General features: G+C 40.2%; 1 protein-coding gene across 4 annotated transcripts in view; it reads right to left on the bottom strand.

Moving 5' to 3' along the window:
- Positions 1-24297, bottom strand: part of TRIT1_1 (tRNA dimethylallyltransferase) — a 30022-nt gene extending 5725 nt beyond the window's left edge. Inside the window, exons 1-8 of one of the 4 annotated variants that reach the window (XM_051209815.1) lie at positions 23883-24297; positions 18500-18852; positions 15306-15478; positions 9712-9816; positions 9482-9677; positions 7479-7726; positions 4411-4805; positions 519-751 (exon numbers count right to left, since the gene is read on the bottom strand). In XM_051209815.1, coding sequence (XP_051075277.1) covers positions 519-751; positions 4411-4805; positions 7479-7726; positions 9482-9677; positions 9712-9746 — 1107 coding nt within the window. In that variant the 5' untranslated portion in view covers positions 9747-9816; positions 15306-15478; positions 18500-18852; positions 23883-24297. Of the gene's footprint in view, positions 1-518; positions 752-4410; positions 4806-7453; positions 7727-9481; positions 9817-15305; positions 15479-18499; positions 22959-23882 lie in introns of those variants that run through there. The other 3 variants (XM_051209817.1, XM_051209816.1, XM_051209818.1) reach the window with 3 other exon arrangements.
- Between the last annotated feature and the right edge of the window lie 718 nt (positions 24298-25015).

Here is a 25015-nt window from a genome sequence, read left to right on the forward strand (position 1 = left end):
GTAATTAGAATTTTTTAATAATACATGTTGTAAAAAGATAAAGAGAACCTAACGAAATAACATGGATTCATGATAATCTGTTCAAACATCTTTATTCTTGTTCCGATCAAGATGATTAAGGAAGCTATGTACATTGAAATGATGCAATAATTATACAAATATTACAAAATCTGTATGTTAAGGTAAGTCAATAAAATATGGAATTCTGTAAATGATTAGTGAGTGATATTTATTTTTCATTTCACTTTGATTTATTGCATAACTATGCTAAATTTTGCACACTAAATATACAGTATACTAAATTTTGCAAAGTAGTATTGTAGGTGAACAAAAAATAATAAAAGAATTAAAGCCACAAAGGCATCTACGAAAATTACTAATTGACATAAACTTGGTTCAAACTATGAACAGACTACTGAGTTTATAAAAATTAAAACCAACCAAGTCAACAATGCAAACACGATTAGCTATAACCCTTCAACAGAGAAATACCAATAAAAAAAAAGAAATATAATCACCTGACGACGTGCATACTGTCGAGTGGCTGTTTTAACATTCTCTGTTGCTTGCTTCAGAAGAGTATTTGCCTCAATAGTGTCACGTTCTTTTGGTAATAAAGCTAAATAATCTGAAAATTCTTTGAGTCCGATACTTTGAAGTAGGCCACAACGAGTCATAGGATCTGAGACTGACTCCAACTCTTGAGCAAACAATGCCCTTAATTTTTCCACTCGAGTTCGTTTTGCAATGTCTGAATTTAGCGAAAAAAAATGAAGAATTATAAGCATAAAGATGTTTAGAACCGAAAGTGGTAGGGTTCGCAACAGCCATAATGATTGTACGCAGCTTCAATACTACTCATTTACCCGTGTTTACCAGCACATGAATATATATCGATCATCACATCAGTTTTGATGCTTGTTTATGTAGTAAGTTGATTAACCGGGACTGACCTATATAAACTTTTAATCTTAGCCTAACTTGTGATGACTTAACAGTTCGGAGTTACCTATGTATTCATTTCATTGATCGTGACAATAGATAGCTAGTCCGGTATATTACTACAAGTCGGAATAACCAAAAAGATGAACTATAGATAAGTTCCTAACTTACGGTGTGAGGCAACTAGCCACAAGTTATAAGATTAGAAATTACATATTTATATGCATCTCTTCTGTTGAATGGGAAAACATTTCAGTTCTAATTAAACTGGTTGTATAAAAAACCAACTAACTATTCAGTAATTCTGAAATCATAGAGATTTACAGCTTAAGTTGATGCTTTTAAAAACGCTGTCTTCTCCAAACTAGAGGAGGAGGAGCTTTCATTGTCGTTCTACACAGCATCCCAAAGCACTTATTCGTGAAGAATTTCATTAGGTTGAAGAAGTGCTGTGCTGACTTCCACTCGAATGCCGATGGATGAAAACAATCAGTTAGAAGTGTTAGGGTTGTACTTAACACTTCACTAACATACAAATGCCCCAAATGCCCTGTTACGGTCAAGGGTGGGGAAAGTCTGCCTCCCTCTCAAAATGCTCTAACATGGCCACGTGTATACAGACACTGACAAGGAAGTCCTACTCACTGTCTTCTCGTCGCAGGGGTGTTGTTTACGAAATTGAGAGGACGAAAAGCGAATGTCCGGTACTTTAACCGGGTTGGTGGATATGAAGGGTCGATGTACGGGAGTTGAAAAACCCTGATTCCGAACCGATCGTGAACATGGGCTCCAGGATCCTGAGGGAGTAAATGATGTGTGAACCTACTGTTGATCACCAGCTACCACGTGACTGCATCTCCTTACGTTACTCCACTGCTTTGTGGATCAAACCTTTAGATCGAAGTCTCCGGGTGTGGCCCCCTAAGAGAACCATCTGCTTCGGTTTGGGCAACCAAGCAGTATCACAGCCCTCACACAAACCAATTAAAACTGTTACTAGCCTCACTGTTATTTTGTGGTGCATATGTACTTAGTACCCCCTTGTACCAATGTTTATGTGCACAAATATATAAATAAATAGCATACAGATACTTTGTACTGAACATTAATCAGAAACCTCCTGATGCGTGCATTATCCTTGTTATTAAGGACACATAAGGTCATAATTTGACAATATTAAGGTTCGAATATTTTCAGTCAAAAGATAAAAAAATCCAAGCAAACTTGCGGTTCAGAGTAACTTATTCTAGTGGATTAGCCGGTACAACACTACATCAATAATTCAGAAGCAAAAAGTTTGAACCCATACTAAATTCATGCTAGCTTTCACCCCCCCTCTCTCACTCCCGAAAGTGTTTAGTATTTAGCTCTCGATCAAAAGCATTCAACGTAATCTAATCCTAACTAAGTTATTTCACATTAATTACTTATCAATAAAGCTGGCAATGGTAATCTATTTAGAGCAGTTGAGAAAATATCTCCGAAACAGTAATGGTTTTTATTTAATAAAAACGCTCAAAAAATCAAAATACTGTAGAAAAAACTAAACCTAATATAACAGTGGTAAATATACTTGGTTAACGGATATATAACATCTTTTGAGTCGACGTCTTAAAATGTCACCCAGTTCCAGATAAAGGGTTTTTCTACCGACTGAGTCACAGTTTCTTCTTTTTTAATACCTTCTGATAGGAATTTTCTGATAAGATTATCTTACCTACTCACGCCTGTTACCCCCCGTGGAGGGACACAGACCTCCCACCAGCATTCTCCATTCAACTCTATCCTGGACAATCCTTCCCAGTTGTTATTCATCTTTTTTATGTCTGCTTCCGATTCCCGACGCAATGTGTTCTTCGGCCTTCCTCTTTTCCGTTTCCGTTCGAAATTTCAAGTTAACAATTACGTCGAGATGCAGTTAGATAGTTTCTGTAATGTATGTCCTATCCACTCCCAGCATGTTTCCTAATTTTCTCTTCAGCTAGAAACTGTTTTGTTCTCTACTGTAGTAGGCTATTGCTGATGGTATCCGGTCACCGGACATTTAGTATCTTGTGTAGACAACTATTTGTACATGCTTGACGATGGTTGTGGTAATTCTCCGTTTCAGCTTTACACAGTAGAAATGCCTTGACGTTCGTATTGAAGATTCTCACTTTGATACTGATTAACAGTTGTTTTGAGTTCCATATGTTGTTCAGTTGTAGGAATGCTGCCGTCCATTGTATTCCGTGGATAGCTGTTATTTCGTTGTGTTCTTCAGTGTATCTATCTATTAATAGATAGATATCTGTTGAAAGGACAATTCACGCCTCCAAGTTACACGTAATTTTTCCAACCAAACCAGTACTTACACAACAAATCAAGGGTAAGTTACTGATGATGGGCTTCTCTATGTGTGTATACCAATTCAACTGCCCATATGGAGCTAGTTACATAGGCCGTACTCAGAGGGCTTTATTCTTGCGTGTTCGTGAACATGTACCAGAGTGGTTCGGAAAAACAAATCACTAAGTCTATTAACAGCACCATTCTTTCTCACTTGGGAGATAGTGAACATCATATCAAAATAGATGAAGCCTTCTCTGTTTAACATCAAGTTCCGAAGAATTTAACTCAAGGCGCTACATTACGGCTACTATACATAACTGAAACCATCTGGATCAACTCCAGAAAATCAAACTTATGTATCCAGAAGGACTATATGCAGCCTCTATGTTTACCCTGGCCTACGACTGGATCACTTGATACCCAAACTGAATATTATAAACCTCTTATCCCCTCCCAATTCCTTCTGTGTTTACATCTTTCTTATTCTGAACACCCATCTTTCCCGATTCACATGAATTATTTTTTACCGTAATTACCTAGATAAAACACCTCTTATTACATATTCTATTCACATAATGATATCATTACTGTTATTATTATTACCTCTATTAACGAGGTGCAATTCTCATACTACGCATTTTATACGATTTTTTTACTTTATTATGTTACTATTATATTCATTATAACTTGCTACTTTACACCAAATCATTCTGATTTTTATTAAATGACCTTTCTAGTTTATAAGTAACACAATTTTGAATTAAATATGTCATGACAGATGAAAACGTTCACCATTTTTAACATATAACATTTTCAAATTCATTAATGGATGCCTTGACTTACTTTGGCCCTTGTAAAATATTATTATTATTAATGGCTTTATTCAATATTATAATTATGGATTTACAACTGCAGAGCCTGATGATCAAGTTCTTGAAAACAATTCTTCACTCAAATATTCTTTATTTTTGAATATCCTAGATAAATTTGTGTCATATTGGCTATATCGAGACAATCTGCACATAATTCACATATGCCAACTAAGATTGATCAAATTTCAAACAAAATATCAGCAGCGGGATAATCCATACCACTAGCAGTCAAATATAAAAACATGTCCAAAAGACTTTTTCTTACCTGACGTATCAGATGTTTCAGTCTCACTGAATCTATCTGGCAAAACATTCACCTTGTCAAGAAAAGTGTCCAATTCATCAACTAACCCGGAATCCAACATTCTATTCACCCGCTTATTCAACTGAGTATTCAAAACATCGGAAGCACAGTCCAGCCATAATATGAGCGACTCTCCAGGATATCGAGGTTTAATAGATCGATTTAACACTTGTTTTCCCAAATCTACATTTTCATTCAATTCAGTTTGTGTTTTAGTCTGAATAGATCCTTTCAGAACATCGAGAAGTGCTTTCTTTACTTTACGCACATTATTCGGATGCAATTGTGCGGCTACATCTGGTTTCAGAGTACGCAAAAGATCATAGCATTCTAATGGATGCCCAAAAGAAACTTCACTGAAACATTGAAAATACGAAAAGGATAAAATATAATTTATTCTATAGTTCAGACAATTACAAAACACTAACTTTCAAAATAATAAATAGTATTTGAGCAAACAATTAGATGATCCTATCCACTGAGTTACAGTTAACATTAGAAAATAATGAAGGCGCTATTGCGATTGCTCATTCAAAAGCATAATATACTGTGGCATTAGACAAATGAATATTTAAACCATGTGATTTCAGAAAAGCTTATTCAAGTAAGAAACTGACAAAAAATGAACAATGATGCCATTTTACACATACATTTACAACAAACAAAAACAAATGATTAAGAATAACTAAACCTTAATGTGAAAACAAAATCCACCCATCGTCGGGACTAGGATCTATCTCTTCATAAAACGAAATCTGAGGAATGGACATGAACTTATGATTCAAAAAAAGGAGACTTAATAATACGATTTTAAAAACATCGAACTGCACCAAACGCGTTTATTCATTACCATCTAAGCCTTTAAATGTACCATTATCATTATGATTGACTCTATCCATTCTTTCAGATTTTTTCCAATAATGCTGATAATATTGTTTTAACCTCTTTCATTTTTTGTCTGGTTGATTTTCTTTAATTATACAACTGTGAATGTAGCAACACCGTAGTTTGGTAGGTAAAACCTTTCACTTTTGATCATTGGATTTCAGGTTTGAACCTAACTCCGGTTACTTTAGTTCAAGATGTCACACAAAATATGCAATTTTGAGCAGATTACATGAATCTGAACTCGGTTAATGAGTTCCATTACGAAGTTGTATTAATTCACAGTTGTGCTAAGACTGTCCATCTGCCCAGTTTTCATTGCTTGAACGTAATAACTGGATAACGTGGCATTCAATTAAAAGGATTATACTTTTGTTTCTCTATTTACATTCAACAGTGAATTAGACTTAACATTTAAATACCATGTGACAAAACATGATGAAATAGCATACACTGAGTGCGAACCTCTCTAAGGATGGTTACGAACTACATGTCAGGTATGATGGGAAAATCTGAAATCATAGAACAGTAAGTGACATAAAAGAATTGATTTTCTTCAATCCCTAAAGATATTTATTCATGTTTATTCTTCTGTTAATATCTGAATATAAGCAGGTCATTTTACTAAGATATGTATTCTGCTGGATAGCTACATTCTCCTCAGTTATCTGTTCAACCAAAACTTAAAGCAATCAGTCTCATTAGCAGTTATCAATTACCCACAATGTATCATCATGTTCATCTATTGTTCGGAATTCGATTAATTTATTTTAACAACACAAAACCCTCATTAAAGTGAGACCTTTATCTAGTAAATGATTAAAAGCAACAGGAAATAAACGCTAAATCAGGACTCCATATATTTATTTATATGATTTTTTAATTCAAAAAGAACCTGTTATTTATTTAAACACATAAACATCGGTACAAAAAGGCACACAATATATATGCGCCAAACTTCATCATTCGATTTGTGTGTGGGCTGGAATACTGCCCGATTGCCCAAACCGAAGCAGGTGGTTCTCTTAGGGGGCCACACCCGGAGACTTCGATCTAAAGGTTTGATCCACAAAGCAGTGGAGTAACGTAAGGAGATGCAGTCACGTGGTAGCTGGTGATCAACAGTAGGTTCACACATCATTTACTCCCTCAGGATCCTGGAGCCCATGTTCACGATCGGTTCGGAATCAGGGTTTTTCAACTCCCGTACATCGACCCTTCATATCCACCAACCCGGTTAAAGTACCGGACATTCGCTTTTCGTCCTCTCAATTTCGTAAACAACACCCCTGCGACGAGAAGACAGTGAGTAGGACTTCCTTGTCAGTGTCTGTATACACGTGGCCATGTTAGAGCATTTTGAGAGGGAGGCAGACTTTCCCCACCCTTGACCGTAACAGGGCATTTAAAGGGATGACTCTCTAATTCCAAAAGAAAATGTTACTTTAAGAGTTCGAACCCTAACATTTTATTCCTTTGGTTAAAGATGTTAACAACCATTTACTAGTCCCATGAACGATTTAAGTGAAGCTAACTCCTCCTAACTCCCGATACAAAACAACCAATCGCCACATCAAATCATTTTGCTTGGTTACTATAGTGTACAATCCGAATGCAAGTTTTAGTTGGAGTTAGGAAGTACACTATAGCATTAGTCACTATCTGCTTACATTGAATTTTATGAGGTAAATGAAAGGATTGTAAAACGAAAAATACTTACGAATACCTCAAACTATCAATTTTCAACTAGTCCCCTTGATAAATTTGGATTATCAGAACTATGTGATATATCAGCGCAATACATTTCGAACAATGTGATAACACCCATACTTGTTAAAAGCATTTATATGCAAAAAAAGGTCAACTAGACAAATGAAATGTAAGAAGAATGTTCTTAACTAGTATACATGTGCTCAGACTGTTCGGAATGTTTTGCGCTAATATATCACATAGTTCGGATAATCTTCGTCTTCATATTACACTATCCAAATTTGTACATTATAATCCTAAATGTCTTATCATTTTCAAAAATGCACTGTCTAAAAATAGATAAAAACCAAGGATATCCAGTAATGAAGAATATATGCTAAATTTGAAAGAAATTGACGAATATAATTACCAGTGTAATTAACAGATTAAGATACCTATCGAATCCACTTGTTGCATCGAAAATAGTACGTTTCGAAGCTAGAAAATCTTGCCATAAAATAGCCTCCAAATAATAATGAGTCCCACCAACAAGAATAGGTAACTTTTTCCTGATATTTCTTATATTTTCAATCAGCGGTAAACAGATGTCTCGATATGAATGAACATCATATCTATGTCCGAATTCTGGAGGATAGATCCCTATAAGATGGTGTGGGACATCTAAACACTCGACATGTGATATCTAGAATGAAAATAAAAAAGAGCACTAATTAAATAGCCTTGTTCTTATAAACGGCCTGTCAAAAAAATTTAATTTTCCAAAGAATGAAAATAAATTTTGGATCGAAATGTGTATTGGATGAAAGCAGTTTTGCTCCATGCTTTTGATACCTGGCTTCTCCAAGTTGAGGATGTTAAGTACCTCTCTGTGTCTGGTCATCGTTGTCTCCGGAGGATTGCTAACATCCAGTCGCAAGACTACGTTAGTAATACAGAGGTCCGGTAACGTTCTGACAGAGCGACGATAATTCAGTTGGTGTCACCATCTTGAAACATCGACTTCGATGGTTTGAACATGACCTACAAATGTCGTTCCGGCGAATTCCATATTTCGCATTACTTGCCGACGCTGGGACAGGTTGGAAAAAGCGGAGAGGTAGTCAGTGTATGACATGGTGCCGTGGTATGGGAGAAAGCCGGACAGAACTGGATTCTGTTGGTCCTTCACGACTCTCTGGTTGTGGTCCTAGAAATGGTACAACTCAGTGGCTAGAGACGTTATCAGACATGACATAGAAGCCAGTAGAGATCCTGCTATGATTTTTCGTACTTTCTCCACAAAAGTGAACGTAACTTCTTTAACTGGAAGAATTTTTCTGGGTTATATTTTTCTAACTAAACTGTTTCTCCCATTATTATCATTACTATTGCATTCGTGTTAATTCCTGTTCATTGTTCTTCTTTTTTATTATACGCACTTTACATCCTTTATGTCTTCACAACCTCATGGTTATTTTGTGGCGCATATGTATTCGGTGCCCCCTTGCACCAATGTTTGTATTGAAATAAGTAAATGAAAATAATTAGATATTACATCCATTGATATCAAATTTGGTCTTTGGAAACAAATATAATGTTCAACTCTAACTAGATGTTTGATTAATATAAATTTTTTTAAAAGCGTGTCTGAAAATGAGTCCATAATCCCGAATAAAGCGATGATTTAGTTGGTTACGTTTCCTTACTTGATTTACCGCGAACCCTTTCAGTCAATGAATGCTAGTAAACGGTGAAGATATCAAACCTATATTGTATATCGATAACTGAATACAGCCATACTTTTGTTTCAAGTTGCACATATGAAACTGGTCTTGGCACAGTAGTAGGAACCTAGAGACTTAGGTATCTAAGACAAAAAAGCTTCATACGACATTTCTGTTAGCAAAGAAACTAGTAACTGATTACGTACGAAATGGTCACTGCTACATACCTACATTATACGAATGTTAATTCTGTAACTCGTAAGCTTAATAACGAATTGTATGATTATTTACTGCAGTTAGAGCCCCGCTTCTTGTTTGATGGTGAAAGACATGACTCAGAAGTTCGAACCACGTCAGTGAGGTAGAATTCAAATATAAGAATTAATTCAAAGACACAATGCTGAGACTGTTGAGTGATTTACACCGATTTTATACACACTTTTAATGTATTCAAATTAAAAACTATTCCACTGATCAACAGGGGAATCACATGAATAGATCATGAATTTAACTACTGAATTAAAATTCCCAACACAAAGTCACTAAATAATTACATCAGTCATTCTGCATGATAACCCCATCTCTCTGACAGTACACATGACTGGAAATAATACTGCCCCACTGAATCACTACTAAAGCAGGAAAATTCTTCAAGGCACAAGACTTACACCACGATATTATCAGTGACTCCCTGAAATTCAAAATGAAGAAAATCTAACAAAGCTATAACTCACTTTGTTTGTTGCAATATCTATCCCACTATACAATTGGAGAGCATCGAAATTGACGACCTCACCTCCGAAAACATTGGCGAGGCTTACTGCTAGTTTCGATTTCCCAGTCCCAGTGGCTCCACAAATAGCAATAACGGGAAGCTGGCGAAGTGAGCTAAAGTAACATGACTGCCCAAACATATGGAGTAAAAACAGCCTTAGTAAGATTATCTTTTAAAATGCTATCTTACCGTGAACTAAAAGCAAAATTTGGCACAAAAAACATGCGCCGAAACGGCGCTTGGGTAGTATGCACAACTGAACAAGATAACTGGTTGAGAATGATGAAAGAGCACCTGAAAGAGAGGAATTGGTGAATAGGTTACAAGTGTTTTACTATTATGCATGTAGCTAATAGATGAAATGATAAACCGACGGAAGAGAATTAAGTCTTTTTGCTACAGTGACCCAAAAACCATTGAGTGGTTTCAACAAAAAACGTCATACCAGGACCTTGCAGTGTTGGCGTTTGATGTAGATGACTTAACCACTTAGCTTTGAATTTAAATACTGTATTAGCAATATAACCCGGAGTTAAAGTGAATAAGCTGACCATGAGCAGCTAACCACTACATATCTGTCGATAGTACGGCTTGTTAAATATATCTGTTCCCGTCTATCACTCCACCACAAAATACAACTGAACTATAAGGGCAAGCATGAGAGACCCTTTAAATGATTTTGACAGGTTCTGAGCCCATACAGTCAACCTAAGAGCAGAATATAAAAATGAAGGATTTATAATATCAAGACCACGATTATGGTTAAGAACTAGGATGTGAAACAGAATCCAAACCCTATACTTTAACTATATACCATAACTTCGAATACAAACTTTGATTATAAATCCTATATTTTATATCATAATCCTAAGGCCAACCCAAAACTTAAGTTCTTAATGATGCATTCATCATTAGAAGGAATCAAAACTTTTTTCGGAGTCAAATTATTAACAACACAGTTGATGAGCAACAGTTCCTCAGTAAGACCATCAATTTCATCATTGGGACGCTGATGAAGTGCTGCTTTAACACATCAGTTTCGGTTTGGATGGGACGGAAAACTGGGTGACCTATATTAGTAATGGTAACTGTGATCTCTCAGTTAATCCAACACTCCTTTGAATGGGTCGACATGTGAGGCTTCGATTACGCAACGAGTTAATGAATTCTACTCGTTGATAATTCGATGAGAAAGTCGATAATCAGCTAACAGAAATTTTGTCCTGAGCTTGTGAACCTTTTTAGGATGTCCTCGTAAATTGTTTTGGAAGACAAGAAAAATGAGGTTGTGTCAGACGAAAATTTATCACTTTTTCTACACGACAAGGAAATTTTATTCAGTCTCCCGTCATACAGCAGCATTTTGATTTCAAGGACCAACTTAGTTGCCGTCCTCTGAACCTTCTCCAACAATTCGTCTTTTTATTCAGGAGCTGGTTGCTTGTATGAAATACCCGAGTCTGGGGCGAAGGAACGCTGTCTAGGAAGTCAAAAAAGTCTTAGAATCGATACGACTAAAAGCTCTAGGTATTAAAATAGGGGTCCGAAAACTTGAGCGGCTATCGCACGGCAGTGTGCAGTAGTTTTCAAATATTGGATAACGATGACTTCTGGGTCACTGTGTTTGGAAGATAGGTAACTCAATGTTATTTACAATGTATGTAACTATCTTAATGACCAAAATGCATCAGATTCAGATTTGTGTAGTAAGGACAGAAGGCCTACGGCCTATGTTATTCCTTTTCTAGTATGCTTCTGTGAGTCAGTCAGTCAGTCAGCTACAACGTAGGACCAGGCACATATGTGCATCGGTCCAGGTTGCCATACCGCATCAGCACAACAAGATGAACACCGGATTCATAGCAGTGGTTAGGTCAAAGGTAGTAATATGTAAGAGAAAGATTGCATATAGAGATATAGTACAAGAAGAAAGAATTGGTTCGTAGAAAGAAAGATATGAAGTGATTTTAATCTCTTAGTTTAAGGGAAGACAGGGAGTGTATACACCTACGCCATTGTGATCGATTCTGAGCCATGTCACCAAGAATCTCTAACCATTGGTTACGATAGTCATGCGGACCACAACCAAGTAGTCTGCATCTCCCAACATGGCTCAGACTAGTAGTTAGTGACTTCAAGTACTGATGCCACGTTTTGGTTTAGCCGCCCCTAACGTTCTTCCAACCATCTCCAACACCGGTTAGCATTGCACGTCGTGGTAATCGGTGTTCAGGCATACGTAACACGTGGCCCAACCATCTCAGTCGATGAAGATTCATAACCTCATCAACTGATTTACCATCATTCCCTAATACCCTGCGTCTAACCTCACTATTACTTACCCGGTGATCCCAGCAGACGCCAGCAATATTTCTAAGGCATCTGTGGTCAAATACTAATAGCTTACGAGTGTCTTCTACTCTTAAAGGCCATGTTTCGCTGCCGTAAAGTAAAACAGAACGGACTGCCGCGCAGTATACTCGTCCTTTTATTGATAGACGGATATCTCGCCTTCGCCATAGGTGACGCAAGTTGGCAAAAGCCAATCGAGCTTTTCGAATCCGTGCTGAGATTTCGTCCGATACCAACCCATTAGGGCTGATCAGACTTCCAAGATAAATGAAGTTGCCAACGCGTTCGACTACTTCACTCCCTATCCTTAGTTCAGGTGTTAACGCAGACCAGTCCTGAAGCAACAACTTGCATTTAGAGGGAGAGAAGCGCATTCCAAACATCCTGGCATTGTTGCTCAGTGCTACCAAAAGACTCTGCATTTTGTCAACGTCTTCACCAAACAGGACTATGTCATCTGCGTATTCTAAGTCGATAAGTGGACCTCCTGGATGGAGATCAATACCCGAGAATTCAGTCGACGAGAATGTTATTCCCATCAATAGGTCTATGATTAAGTTAAACAAAAATGGAGAAAGTGGACAGCCTTGACGGACACCACTTGAGGTTGCAAAAGTAGATGACAGTTCGCCATAAGCTCTGACTCGACTGGTAGTGTTCGAGTAAAGAGCCTTTACAAGGTTTATGTACTTCTGAGGTACGCCTTTCAATGACAGACACTGCCACAGAATCTCGCGGTCTACGGAGTCAAATGCCGCTTTTAAGTCGAGAAAGACCACCATTGTCGAACGCCGATAAGTATGCCTGTGTTCTAGAATCTGACGAATGGTGAATATGTGGTCGATGCAGCCACGACCAGGTCTAAAGCCAGTTTGCTTCTCTCGTGTTTGCAGTTCACGAGTCTTAGTTAGGCGTCTGATAATTATCGAGGCTAGTATTTTAGATATTATATTAGTTAAACTAATCCCTCTGTGGTTGTCACAGGATGATTTTGACCCTTTCTTATATATTGGGACGATAAGTGATTGTGACCAGTTAGATGGAATAACGTCTAACTCCCAGATTTTAGCTAAAATATTAGTCAACCTAATCGCTAAAATTGGACCACCATCCTTAAAGACCTCTGGAGCCAGTCCATCTGGACCAGCTGCCCTTCCTCGTTTCAGATTAACTATAGCCTTTTGAACTTCAGCAAGAGTTGGGGGACCTACTTCAATGTTCCATTCACACTGTCTGGGAATGGAGGGTAGTTGTAGAGTAGCTGAAGGCCAGCTGAACTGTTCTCTGAAATGTTCCGCCCATCGTTCTAAACGTCTGGACTGGGAGCAGATGAGTGTATCGTCTTTTTCCGATATAATCTCACTTACACTTGACTTATTAATTCCAGTTTCTTCTATTAGTCTGTAAAGCTGTCTTGTGTTCCCTATAGCCGCCACCTTTTCCATCTCTTTTGCTTTCGTTGCCCACCACTGCTCACGGTCGTTTCTTAGACTTTTTCTTAACCTAGATCTGATTTGTTGTCGCTCTTCATCATGTTCAGAACCTGATGGGACGAGTTTGCGAGAATCCATCAGTGTGATAGACTTTGAAGAAATCCACTGGTTCTTTGAAACTCTGTGGTTTAAGTCGCTAATAGATGTCACTGCTGCTTCCACAGCTGCTTGTATTTCATTCCAAGCAACATCTGGGTCAGCCTCGTCTTCAGAACTACCTAATCGTGACCTCAGTTGTTCCTGGAACCTACTTTTGGTTTCCTCGCTACTCAGTTCGGTTCTAATGGGTCTTTTTACTGTGGTTTTTTTGCGTCCAGTGAGGCGCAAGCAGATGCGTGCCCGTATTAGGGCGTGGTCAGAGTCCAAGCAGGTACTCCAGAATGAGCGACAATCTTCTACCGACCCTCTCCAACGATGACTGATGGCAATATGGTCTATTTGAGTCCATCGTTGGTTTGGTGCAGGCGGTCGCCACGTTAGACGATGTCTCTCCTTATGCTTAAAATTTGTGTTTGCTAAAAATAAGCGATTGTCTGAGCACAGTTGCAGCAGCCGGTCACCATTATCTGTTCGCTGTGCCGGAATGCTAAAATATCCACCTAAATGCCTTTCTGTTTGGTTTAAGCTACCTATCTGAGCATTAAAGTCACCCCCTACGAGTACTATGTCTGAGTGTTTAGCTTTCTGAAGAAGTTCGGACAGCTTTCTGTAAAATTCATCTTTCACATCATCTGAGCTGCAGTCAGTGGGAGCGTAGGCAGAAACGACGAAAAGGCAACGACGTGTGTCCCTATCCTTCCGAGTTTTTACGGAGCCGTTTAGCCGAACAGCACATAGACGACTGTTGACGGGGATCCACTCTAGCAGTGCTTGTTCCGCCCTCATGCTTAGTGCTATGCCTACACCTGCCAGTCCACGAGAACTGGCCATCGGGTCACCAGATACACGTAGGGTGTATCTCGTCGGCTCTCCGTTTTGCTGAGGTGAGGTCAAGTGAATGACCACACTGGGATCCTGTATGTGTGTTTCGGAGACACAACATACATCAATGGTAAGAGATTCTAGGATTTTAGCCAAGGAAGCCTGATGACCGATTTGACATAGAGGCGTAGGTTGAAGGCTCCAATGTATAGTTTGAAGCGAGGTTTCAGTAGACCTGGGACAGAGTTTTGAGCGCTAGAATCGTTGGTTATGGTGACACTTGAGGAGGAAGACCAAGGAGGAAGTTTAGGGTTGAAAGTCGATGTAGGAGGAATAATAGGAATTGAAGAGGAAGGTTGATTATGAATACAGTGGTCTTGGGTGTTGTTAGAGGTATGAGGGCGGTTATCACTTCCCGGTTGCCCACACCGTGGAAGGGTTCTTCTGGAGGTACCTGAAAAGGAAATTGGATTAGAGGCGGTCTCAGTGACCTGAGAGCGTGACCGCAGTGCCCAAGGGACAACTGCTTGAGGCCGGTCGCGCACGGCCTTTTCGTGGGAGGTTTTTGACGTGTTAGCTCCGTTCTTCAAAGGGCCTTACCGCCGGAGACGGAAATCCGTGAGGTAAGGTGAGGTGTGCATTTTTAGGGTCGACCTTTTCTAACCCCACCCCTCCTTGTGGGAAGGCAGCATCGCTGTCATGCTGGTTGTCTGAAGGAAACACCTTACTGCTGTCACACCTCTGTACAGTCAGCAGTACGACTTCGCCTTCGGACCTTGGGTTTGTTGCTTTTAGTCTTACCGCTCTTCAACCGACCTGTCTGACATGGTAGGACCTTGAGGAACGGTTGTTCCAGCCAGTATAGCTCGGTTGCTTCAACACGATAGGCAAGCCCGACCACCACGTCAAGGTAGCAACAACGGTCGGAACATTTCGGACTGGCAACAGTAATTATTCATTTTCCTTTAAAGTTGTAATTTATACATAAACTGGACATTTATAGCCATTATTACTCACTTCTGTGAGTGTCCAGTCTTCTCTTGAAAGAGTCAATTGAAGGTGCGGACACCAATGCTTCAGGCGGCAGGTTCCAAGTATTGATGACTTAGTGTGAAAACCTGTATGCCACGGGTATTTTGTTCGATCTTCACTTTTCTACTCGCCTGCTGTGTCATCTGAGGTGTCCCGATCTAGTGGGAAGAAAGAGAGAGAATAAGTTAGGTCCGAAATCATTTCTCAGTATTCTGTACATCAAAATTAGATCTGCCCTTAGTCTGCGATAGGACAGAGTAAAGAGGTTCAGTTTTTCAAGCCGCTCTTTATATGATACACCCCGGAGTTCCGGAATTGCACACGTAGCTGCCCTCTGTAATTTTTCTAGTATGTCTGAGTCACCTTTGAAACAGGGGCTTGCAGCCTGAACGCAGTTCTCTAACTTAGTTCTCACTAAGGATGTGTATACTGTGGTGAACATGGTAGTGTCTAACTTAGTGAATGTCTGTTTTAAAGCCCAGATGTTTCGAAACCCCTTAACTGCGACCTCACGGCAATGGGCCGTCGTCTTATGATCATTACTCACTGTCACCCCTAGATACTTATGAGACCGGACTACGGGTAATGACACATCCCCTATGTTGTACGTATTAACCTTTGAATCCCCCAAGTGCATGTAGACACACTTTTCCGAGTTCATAGGCATCAGCCACTCTTTAGACCAGTTTATCATATTATTTAAGTCTGCCTGAAGAGTAAATGCGTCTTTGTCTCCAGTTACTACTAGCCAAATTTTTAAATCGTCAGCGTATAATAACATTGGAGACTGTACTATACTTGTAAGATCATTAACGTACATTATAAAAAATAAAGGACCTAGGACGTAACCTTGAGGTACTCCACTAAGTACTGGTCTCCAGATGGAGCACTTAGAATTTATTCTTACTTTTTGCGTACGACCTACTAGAAAATCTTTAATCCATTTTAAAAGAGGTCCGGCAATACCAAGGTTTGCCAACTTCAATAGCAGTCTATTAGTTGGCACCTTGTCAAAAGCCTTACAGAAATCTATGTAGACAACATCCACTGAGTTTCCGTTGTCTAGCGCACTAATCCAGAACTCCCTAGCTAAAAGGAGGTTCGTTGTACAGGATAGACCCTTTCTAAAACCATATTGTGCCATGTTCAGCAAGTTATTGGTTTCCATAAATGCTGTTATGGTCCGTTTGATTATTCTTTCCAGTATTTTAATTACAACACTGGTGAGGCTTACGGGTCTGTAATTCGACGGAACTTGTCGTAGACCTGTTTTATGTATGGGAGTGACGATTGCGTCCCTCCAGTCCATAGGTAACACACCTTGGTCAAGTGACATTTTGAATATCACAGTCAGTGGGGCTGCGATACATTGGGCAATATGTCTCAAGATTTTAGGGTGTAGTTCATCTGGTCCTGTTGACTTCTCCATGTTTAGGGTGCTAAGAGCCTTAAGCACATCGTTTTGGTCGAAGTCCACGGTGAGCAGCTGGTTTGTTGACTCTGTATTTGGGTCTGGTTCTTTCTCTAGAGGAGGTTCCTGAGTGAAAACTGCCCCAAAATAGTCAGCCATAACCTCTGCTTTTTCCTGATCTTCCTCTATCATTTCAGATTCACTTCCTACTTTAATTAGGCTGAGAATTCAGTGATGCATCCTTGTTCTGTAGTTTATGTACGAGAATATCCTCTTGGGCTGCTTGAGTGCAGATTGTACCAGCTGCATTTCATATTTTCTTTGAGCTTCCCGAATTTTCATTATACACTCGTTTCTTATCGATCTGTAGTGTTCCATCGTACCTGTTGTGCCAAGGCGGATGGCAACATCCCAGCATTTCTTCTTTTGTCTTAGTAAGCGTCGAATAACCCGCCCTATCCAGGGATGTCCGTGCTTCTTTTTCTTTGGGACAGTCCAGGGTATGTATGGTTGAGTTACCCGATTGTATAACTGCCTGAATAGAGTCCATGCCTCTTGTACTAATGCCTTTGAGTCAATTTGCCAGTTCTTAGCCGATGCTGTGGAGTTAATTGCCTGCATATCTGCCTTCGATATGTTAGAACGGGCCGGCGCAACTGTTTGACAAGCAATCTCAGCCATGAATTTGAATAAGATGACTGCATGGTCACTTCTCCGAAGTGGTGGAAGAAAATCCATTCGACCAACGTCATCACCGTGTGTGAAGACTAAGTCTAAAAGAGAAGAGTTTCTTAAGTCGTATCTTGTGGGATCTCTAATGTGTTGGAATAATGCTAGTCCAATCGAGGTTTCTAACAGTTTGCAGTCGAACGACAATATCGATGACCCTACTTCTAAGTTATCCCAGTTTATATATGGTGCATTAAAGTCACCTACTACAAGGCTTTTACCGTTGTTACACCAGGACTTAAGTTTACTTAGGAGAAAATCATCTGCTACACAGTCTGGACTGTGATATACTACAACTACTTCAATATCTTGCCGTCGGCATTTCAACTTACATCTCAACAGTTCACATGTCCCTGAAACATGTGCTACTGTCTCAGTTAATCTTATGGTTAGGGTGCTTTTCGTGTACACAATAACCCCGCCTCCCCTTCGGTTTAATCTATCAGCCCTACTGGTTAAAAAACCAGTCAACTGGATTTCACTATCTAATACTTCTGACGTTAACCAAGTTTCCGAGACAGCAATAACGTCCGGTTTTTCTTCATTCAACACTGACTTGAGCTCCGCCATTTTACTTAGTAGGCTGCGAGTATTTGTGTAGCATACCTTTAAGTCTGTGGAGAGCTTTCCCTTGCCACCCAGAGTGGCTTGGGTATCGTTTTGTTCCGAACTTATACAATTTGAAAACCCTTAAGAACGAGGTTTCTTTCACCGTTTCGGTGACGCTCGTTTATTTCCGCTTCTGCAGCTCGTCTCTTAATACGATCAGCTAGGCTGAGATCCTCACGGACATATATTCCGGATCCAATCAGTTTACGTGAATTACTTAGAATCAGGTTCCTTTCATCCACCGTGTTGCATTTGGAGGAATTGATGCTTCCAAGTACATAAATTTATCGGTAACTGCTAAATTCCAAACCATATAGATTTTACCAGGTAATTTAGACAATCAACGCTTTTTATTGCTCTTTATATCTAGATATTGTTAACATATAACAAAAATGACGACGATAGGAGACTAGAAAAGTCTTTTACATACAGAAGGAACAAGACTGCCCCATAAATCGTTCCCTGGGCCGTTGCTACCGAGAACAGATATGCACATCAACCACTGGATAGTCCTTAAAGTCAAGCTTTACTCGCACGGTGCAGCTTCCAAGAAAAACCATGCCTTCTGCAGCACAGGAAAATGGCAACACAGCTTCAGGCTTTCTTGTAATGTCCAGTCTATATTAGGATTCAGTTTCAGTTTCAGTTTGGGAAGGACAGGAGACTCGATGGCCTATGTTAGTCCTGGCAATGGTGGTCTCTCAGTTCATACAACTTTCTTTTGAAAGAGTCGACGGATGGAGCCTCAACCACGTGCTGAGGTAGTGAATTCCACTCGTTGATGATTCGATGGGAAAGTCGATAGTCAGCTGACAAGTAATTTGTTCTGGGCTTATGAACTTTTTTGGAGTGTCCTTGTTAATTCTCTGTTTTGGAAGACAAGAAAAATGAGGGCATGTTAGGTGCAAATTTATCACTAAGCAACTTGAAAACTGTAATCAAGTCGCCTCTAGTTCTGCGATATGACAACGGGAAAAGGTTCAGCTTGGCCAGTCGAGATTCATACGGAAGCTTCGCTATTGCGGGAACCAGATTAGTCGCCGTTCTCTGAACCTTTTCCAGAAGCTCACTGTCTTTTTTAAAGCAGGGGCTAGCCGCCTGTATGCAGTACTCAAGTTTAGGACGAACGAACACTGTATACAAAGTCAAAAACGTCTTAGTGTCGACATGACTAAAAGCCCTACGTATTTACCATAACGTTCTAAAACTTTTGGCGGCTATTGCACGGCAGTGTGCAGTAGTCTTTAAGTCTTGACTAACGATAACTCCTAAGTCATTATGTGTCTGGACATTATGTAGCTCAGTGTTATTTATCGTGTTTGTATCTGTGCCTTGATGACCGATATGCATCACAACACACTTGGAAGTATTTATCGGCAACTGCCATGTTTGAGACCATTCAGATAACTTCTTCAGGTCATTTTGAAGTTCTAAGCTATCACCCTCACATCGTATCATTCCACATATCTTGACATCGTCAGCATATAGCAAGACCGATGATGATAGGAGACAAGGAAGGTCATTTACATACAAGAGGAATAGCACTGGCCCCAAAACTGTACCCTGGGGCACTCCACTAAGCACAGTTTCCCAGCTAGATAACTTTGAGTTCACCCTTACTCTTTGTTGACGCCCAACTAAGAAGTCTTTTATCCACATCAATAAATTACTTCCAATCCCGATATGTCTTAACTTATATAACAGCCGGTTGTGCGGAACTTTATCAAAAGCTTTACTGAAATCAATGAAGGCGACGTCTACAGGTAGCTTCTGGTCCTTAAGAGCACACCAGCTTTCACGAGCCACTAATAAGTTAGTGAGACAAGAGTAACCTATTCTGAAGCCATGCTGCTTCTCCGAGAGGATCCGGTTTTTATCGAGATACTTAAACAGCTCCTTCCGAACAATCTTTTCTAAGATTTTAACAACCACACCAGTGAGGCTAACGGGGCGGTAGTTCTCAGGTTTGTGTTTCGTGCCTGTTTTGAAGACAGGACTTACTATGGCGTTTTTCCAATCTTTCGGTAAGCGACCCTGCGTAACGGATAGGTTAAAGCATGTACTTAAAGGGTTCGCAACGAAGTTAGATAATTCCTTCAGTAGCCTAGGATGTAATTCATCGGGCCCCGTGGATTTACCTATGTCAAGCTTATTTAGCAGACCAAAGACATCGAGTTCTTTAATGGTCACGCTATCCAGTGTATGTGTGGGGGGATCTGTATGTGCTGATGGGAAGGGTGCTTCTATGGTGTATACATTGCTGAAGTAGTTTGAGGACACTTGAGCCTTACCAAAGTCGTCCTCCACCAGTGACGCGGCAGTACTGTCTCCCCATAGAGCAGGAATATTTCCTCTTCTCTTTGTCCTTTGGTTTATATAAGAATACAAACGTTTAGGACATTCTATGGATTCCTTAACAAGTTTTTCTTCGTACAATTTTCTAGACTTACGGAGGGTCGAGGCATAGGTATTCCGGACTTTTCTATACTGGGATTTAGTTTCATCAGTTCCCAGTAACCTAAATCTATCCCACGTTTTCCTTTTCTTACGGAGAAGGATACGGACCTCCCTACTGAACCATGGTGGGGAGTTTTTCGGCCCCTTTGGTGTGAGGTGTGGTAACTTTTAAGTATGATTTTCGAAATGCGTCCCAGGCCGTTTCAATGGAGCACTCTGGGTCTATTGTCCAATCTATTAACGATGCTGAGTGCATGATGTCTGGTATGTTTGCTTTCCAGACGTTGGGTCTGGACTGGACTGACGCGTCCTCATGACTGGCAGTTATATGGAAGTCGAAAGTTAAAACTGCGTGGTCACTTTTACCTAAGGGTGGCATATGGTGGAGGTTCGCAACATCATCCTCATAGTGAGTCAGTATAAGATCTAATAAGGATGATTCAGTGTCCGGGTCGTACCTAGTCGCTTCTTTCACATGTTGCACTAGGGCACATGTGATAACCGCATCAACTAGTTCCTGCTCGAAGGAATTTTCTGACGATTCAGTTCGCAGATTTTCCCAGTCTACCATAGGTGCATTAAAGTCCCCTAGCATTAGACATCGACCACTTTGGGACCAAGTATTGAGACTGCTTAACAGGATCTCATTTGCCTCACAGCTTGGACTGCGATAGACCAAACCAATCAGCAGCTCTTGTCCCTTGCATTTTAAGCGAAGACTAACTAATTCACACGTCCCACTCTCATGGGATACACTATCGATAATGGTAAATGGGATAGCATTCCTAATGAATAGAGCTACTCCCCTCCTTTGCGCTTTTGTGTTCTGTCGGCCCTTACTAACGTAAAGCCCTCGAAATCAAGTTCTATACTATCCATAGCCTGTGTCAGCCAGGTTTCTGTTACTGCGATTATATTTGGCTTTATAGAGTCAATCTGTACACCTAGTTCCCATCGCTTATTAAGTAAGCTCCGGGCATTAGTGTAGCAGATCGGAAGCCTATTTAAGTGCCTTCGTGCTTCACCCAGAGTGGCTTCGGCATCATTCTCTGTCGAAGTCTTACAACCCGAAAATTTACAATTTTCAGGTCCTTTTCGCCGGCGTCTAACCTATGTTGTAGTTCTTTCTCGGCTTCCCGTCTTTTAACACGGTCTGCCAACGGTAGGTCCTTTCGGATAAAGACTCCTGAACCCTTTAATTTGTGTCCATTTTGTAAAATTAGGTCACGTTCGTTTGAAGAGCCGAATACTACTTTAAGCAGTCTGGAATGATTTGGTTTCGAGTCCGTTAGACTCCCTAGTCTATACACCTTTAGCAAGGTGACCCCAGTCATATTTTGAGGCATGAGTTGATTAAGCAGCTGCCTAATCAGTACAATGTCATGCTCAAAACGAGCTTTAGGTTCAGAGCTATCGCTCTCCTTAATTCTAGGAAAAATAGCTGATCTGTCGCTATGATCAGCTTTCGATTTTTCAACCACTTTTACGGGGGCAGGGTTCCATTTTATATCCCTACTTTTCTTCCTTACAACCTGTACCCATTCGTCAACGGTGCTGGTAGAAGCAATAGCAGTTGCGTCAAACCTAGTGTTGGGTTTTGGGGGGTTGTCGACGACCTGAGGGGTCGTGTTATGTTTGCCATTTGAAACCGATCGAGCCTTGCGATTGCGGCTTCTAGGTGTTTCCTTTTGGATCCCATCTGGGAGACGGGGAACAGAAGACCCTACTTTTCTTGAGCCTTTGTTTGAGTCAGGTCCCTTTGGAGATTGCTTTTCCTTCTTTGACGGGCATGAGTCATCTATCATCGAACTAACCTTAGTTTCCTTCACGTTGATTTGCGTGTCGACAGACCGAGTGCTGTTTGACGCGTTCCGACTATGCTTGCTAAAACACTTCTTTGCAGCATCAACCAGTGAGATGGCCTCGGTTAACAAGCTGTTTGCATCCGAGCAGCACTGTTGACAAAGCCACACACAACCCTTCTTACTGAACCGTTTGAAAGCAGCAGGCGTTAAGTTCGTGCAAACTTCGTGGTACCAGCCTTTGCACTCGTCGCACTGCATGCCGCTTTCAACAGGATAACGACAACCCGGACGTTGGCAACTGCTTTTTTACACTGTCCGGTCATTTGGGAGGGGTTTTTCAATATGCGATGATACCCAGAAACAAAAAATTATCAATGACCAAAAAAGTGAAGAGCTGTAGATTGCTAGGACCAAAAGTACTAACAGATACAGTTGAAAAAGAGGTACTAAAGAGTACCAACGACAAAACAGTAAAAACGATACTTTAGTCAAATACTTTAACTGAAATAAATTCAATTAAAGTGAAAAACAGTAGTCTTGATACGTAATAAACGATCAAAACAATGAAATTTACTCAGCGAGGAAAAATACCACTGTCCTTTTTAAATAGCGCGCGAATAGTGCCAGAAGGTATCTGGTGTGTTGGAGCATTAAATTAGGTTATCTGGGAAGGTAAAGGGAGCCGACGACTCAGCAAGCACACAGAATACGCTAATATTTAATAACGAAAGCAATTGACAACAAACAAAAATAACACAAGCGTGAGATTAAGGAAACCTGATGACCGAAGCGCGCGTTGCGTTTCAAACGCGTTACATTCCTTTTCCTTTGTATTATTGCCCCTGAGTGGCCTTGTTCACGGCTGACTCCATATTCGAGCGTTCAATATAAATATCTATAATTTTCGAGAATTTTTCGGTCATTTACAGGGGCTAAAGCTGCATAGAATAGTGTAATTATCACTTAGGACTTCACTCTGATCACATAATGTATTTTCATAGGATTCTGTGGTGGACCAAATATATGAATTCCAAAATTATGATAAAGTTATTGCTAAAAATGAATACTCAAGAAACCAATTTAGAGGAAATAAAGGCGCATTCCGGGAAATGAATGGGACGATGGTGTAAATAAAAAGGTAAAGTCTATTTTTAGGAAGATATCAGTTTTCCTGCTTATATAGAGTATTTAGTAGAAATTTGTAGACAGATGTATGTGACGCATTACGTTTGAATATGCCACTTACTGGTTCAGATTTGTGTAGTAAGGACAGAAGGCCTACGGCCTATGTTATTCCTTTTCTATTATGCTTCTGTGAGTGTCCACTCTTCTCTTGAAAGAGTCAATTGAAGGTGCGGACACCACTGTTTCGGGCAGCAGGTTCCAAGTATTGATGACTCAGTTTCAGTTTCAGTTTGGGAAGGACAGCAGGCCTGATGGCCTGTGTTAGTCCTGGCAATGGTGGTCTCTCAGTTCATACAACTTTCTTTTGAAAGAATCGACGGATGGAGCCTCAACCACGTGCTCAGGCAATGAACTCCACTCGTTGATGATTCGATGGGAAAGTCGATAGTCAACTGACAAGTAATTTGTTCTGGGCTTGTTAACTTTTTTCGGAGTGTCCTTGTTAATTCTCTGTTTTGGAAGACAAGAAAAATGAGGGCATGTTAGGTGCAAATTTATCACTAAGCAACTTGAAAACTGTAATCAAGTCGCCTGTAGTTCTCTGATATGACAACGGGAAAAGGTTCAGCTTGGCCAGCCGAGTTTCATACGGAAGCTTCACTATTCCAGGAATCAGCTTAGTTTCCGTTCTCTGAACCTTTTCCAGAAGCTCACTGTCTTTTTTAAGCAGGGGCTGGCCGCTTGTATGCAGTATTCAAGTTTAGGACGAACGAACACTGTATACAAAGTCAAAAACGTCTTAGCGTCGACATGACTAAAAGCCCTACGTATTTACCATAACGTTCTAAAACCTTTGGTGACTATTGCATGGCAGTGTGCATCAGTCTTTAAGTCTTGGCTAACGATAACTCCTAAGTCATTATGTGTCTGGACGACAGGTAGCTCAGTGTTTTTCATCGTGTTTGTATCTGTACCTTGATGACTGATATGCATCACAACACACTTGGGAGTATTTATCGGCGACTGCCAGGTTTGAGACCATTCAGATAATTTCTTCAGGTCATTTTGAAGTTCTAAGCTATCACCCTCACATCGTATCATTCCACATATCTTGACATCGTCAGCATATAGCAAGACCGATGATGATAGGAGACAAGGAAGGTCATTTACATACAAGAGGAATAGCACTGGCCCCAAAACTGTACCCTGGGGCACTCCACTAAGCACAGTTTCCCAGCTAGATAACTTTGAGTTCACCCTTACTCTTTGTTGACGCCCAACTAAGAAGTCTTTTATCCACATCAATAGATTGCCTCCAATTCCGACATTTCTTAACTTATATAACAGTCGGTTGTGAGGAACTTTGTCAAAAGCTTTGTTGAAATCAATGTAAGCTACGTCTACGGGTAACTTTTGGTCCTTAAGAGCGCACCAGCTTTCTGTTGTAACGGGTGGACTGCAGGTTTTGATAAGCAGCATTTATATCGATCGACTCAGTGACACGTAAAACACGTAAGGACAACCTAGGGTTCTGATTGACCCTGCTTCCCTGTCTAACC

The sequence above is a fragment of the Schistosoma haematobium genome, chromosome 1 (assembly GCF_000699445.3).
Source record: "Schistosoma haematobium chromosome 1, whole genome shotgun sequence".
NCBI lineage: Eukaryota > Metazoa > Platyhelminthes > Trematoda > Strigeidida > Schistosomatidae > Schistosoma > Schistosoma haematobium.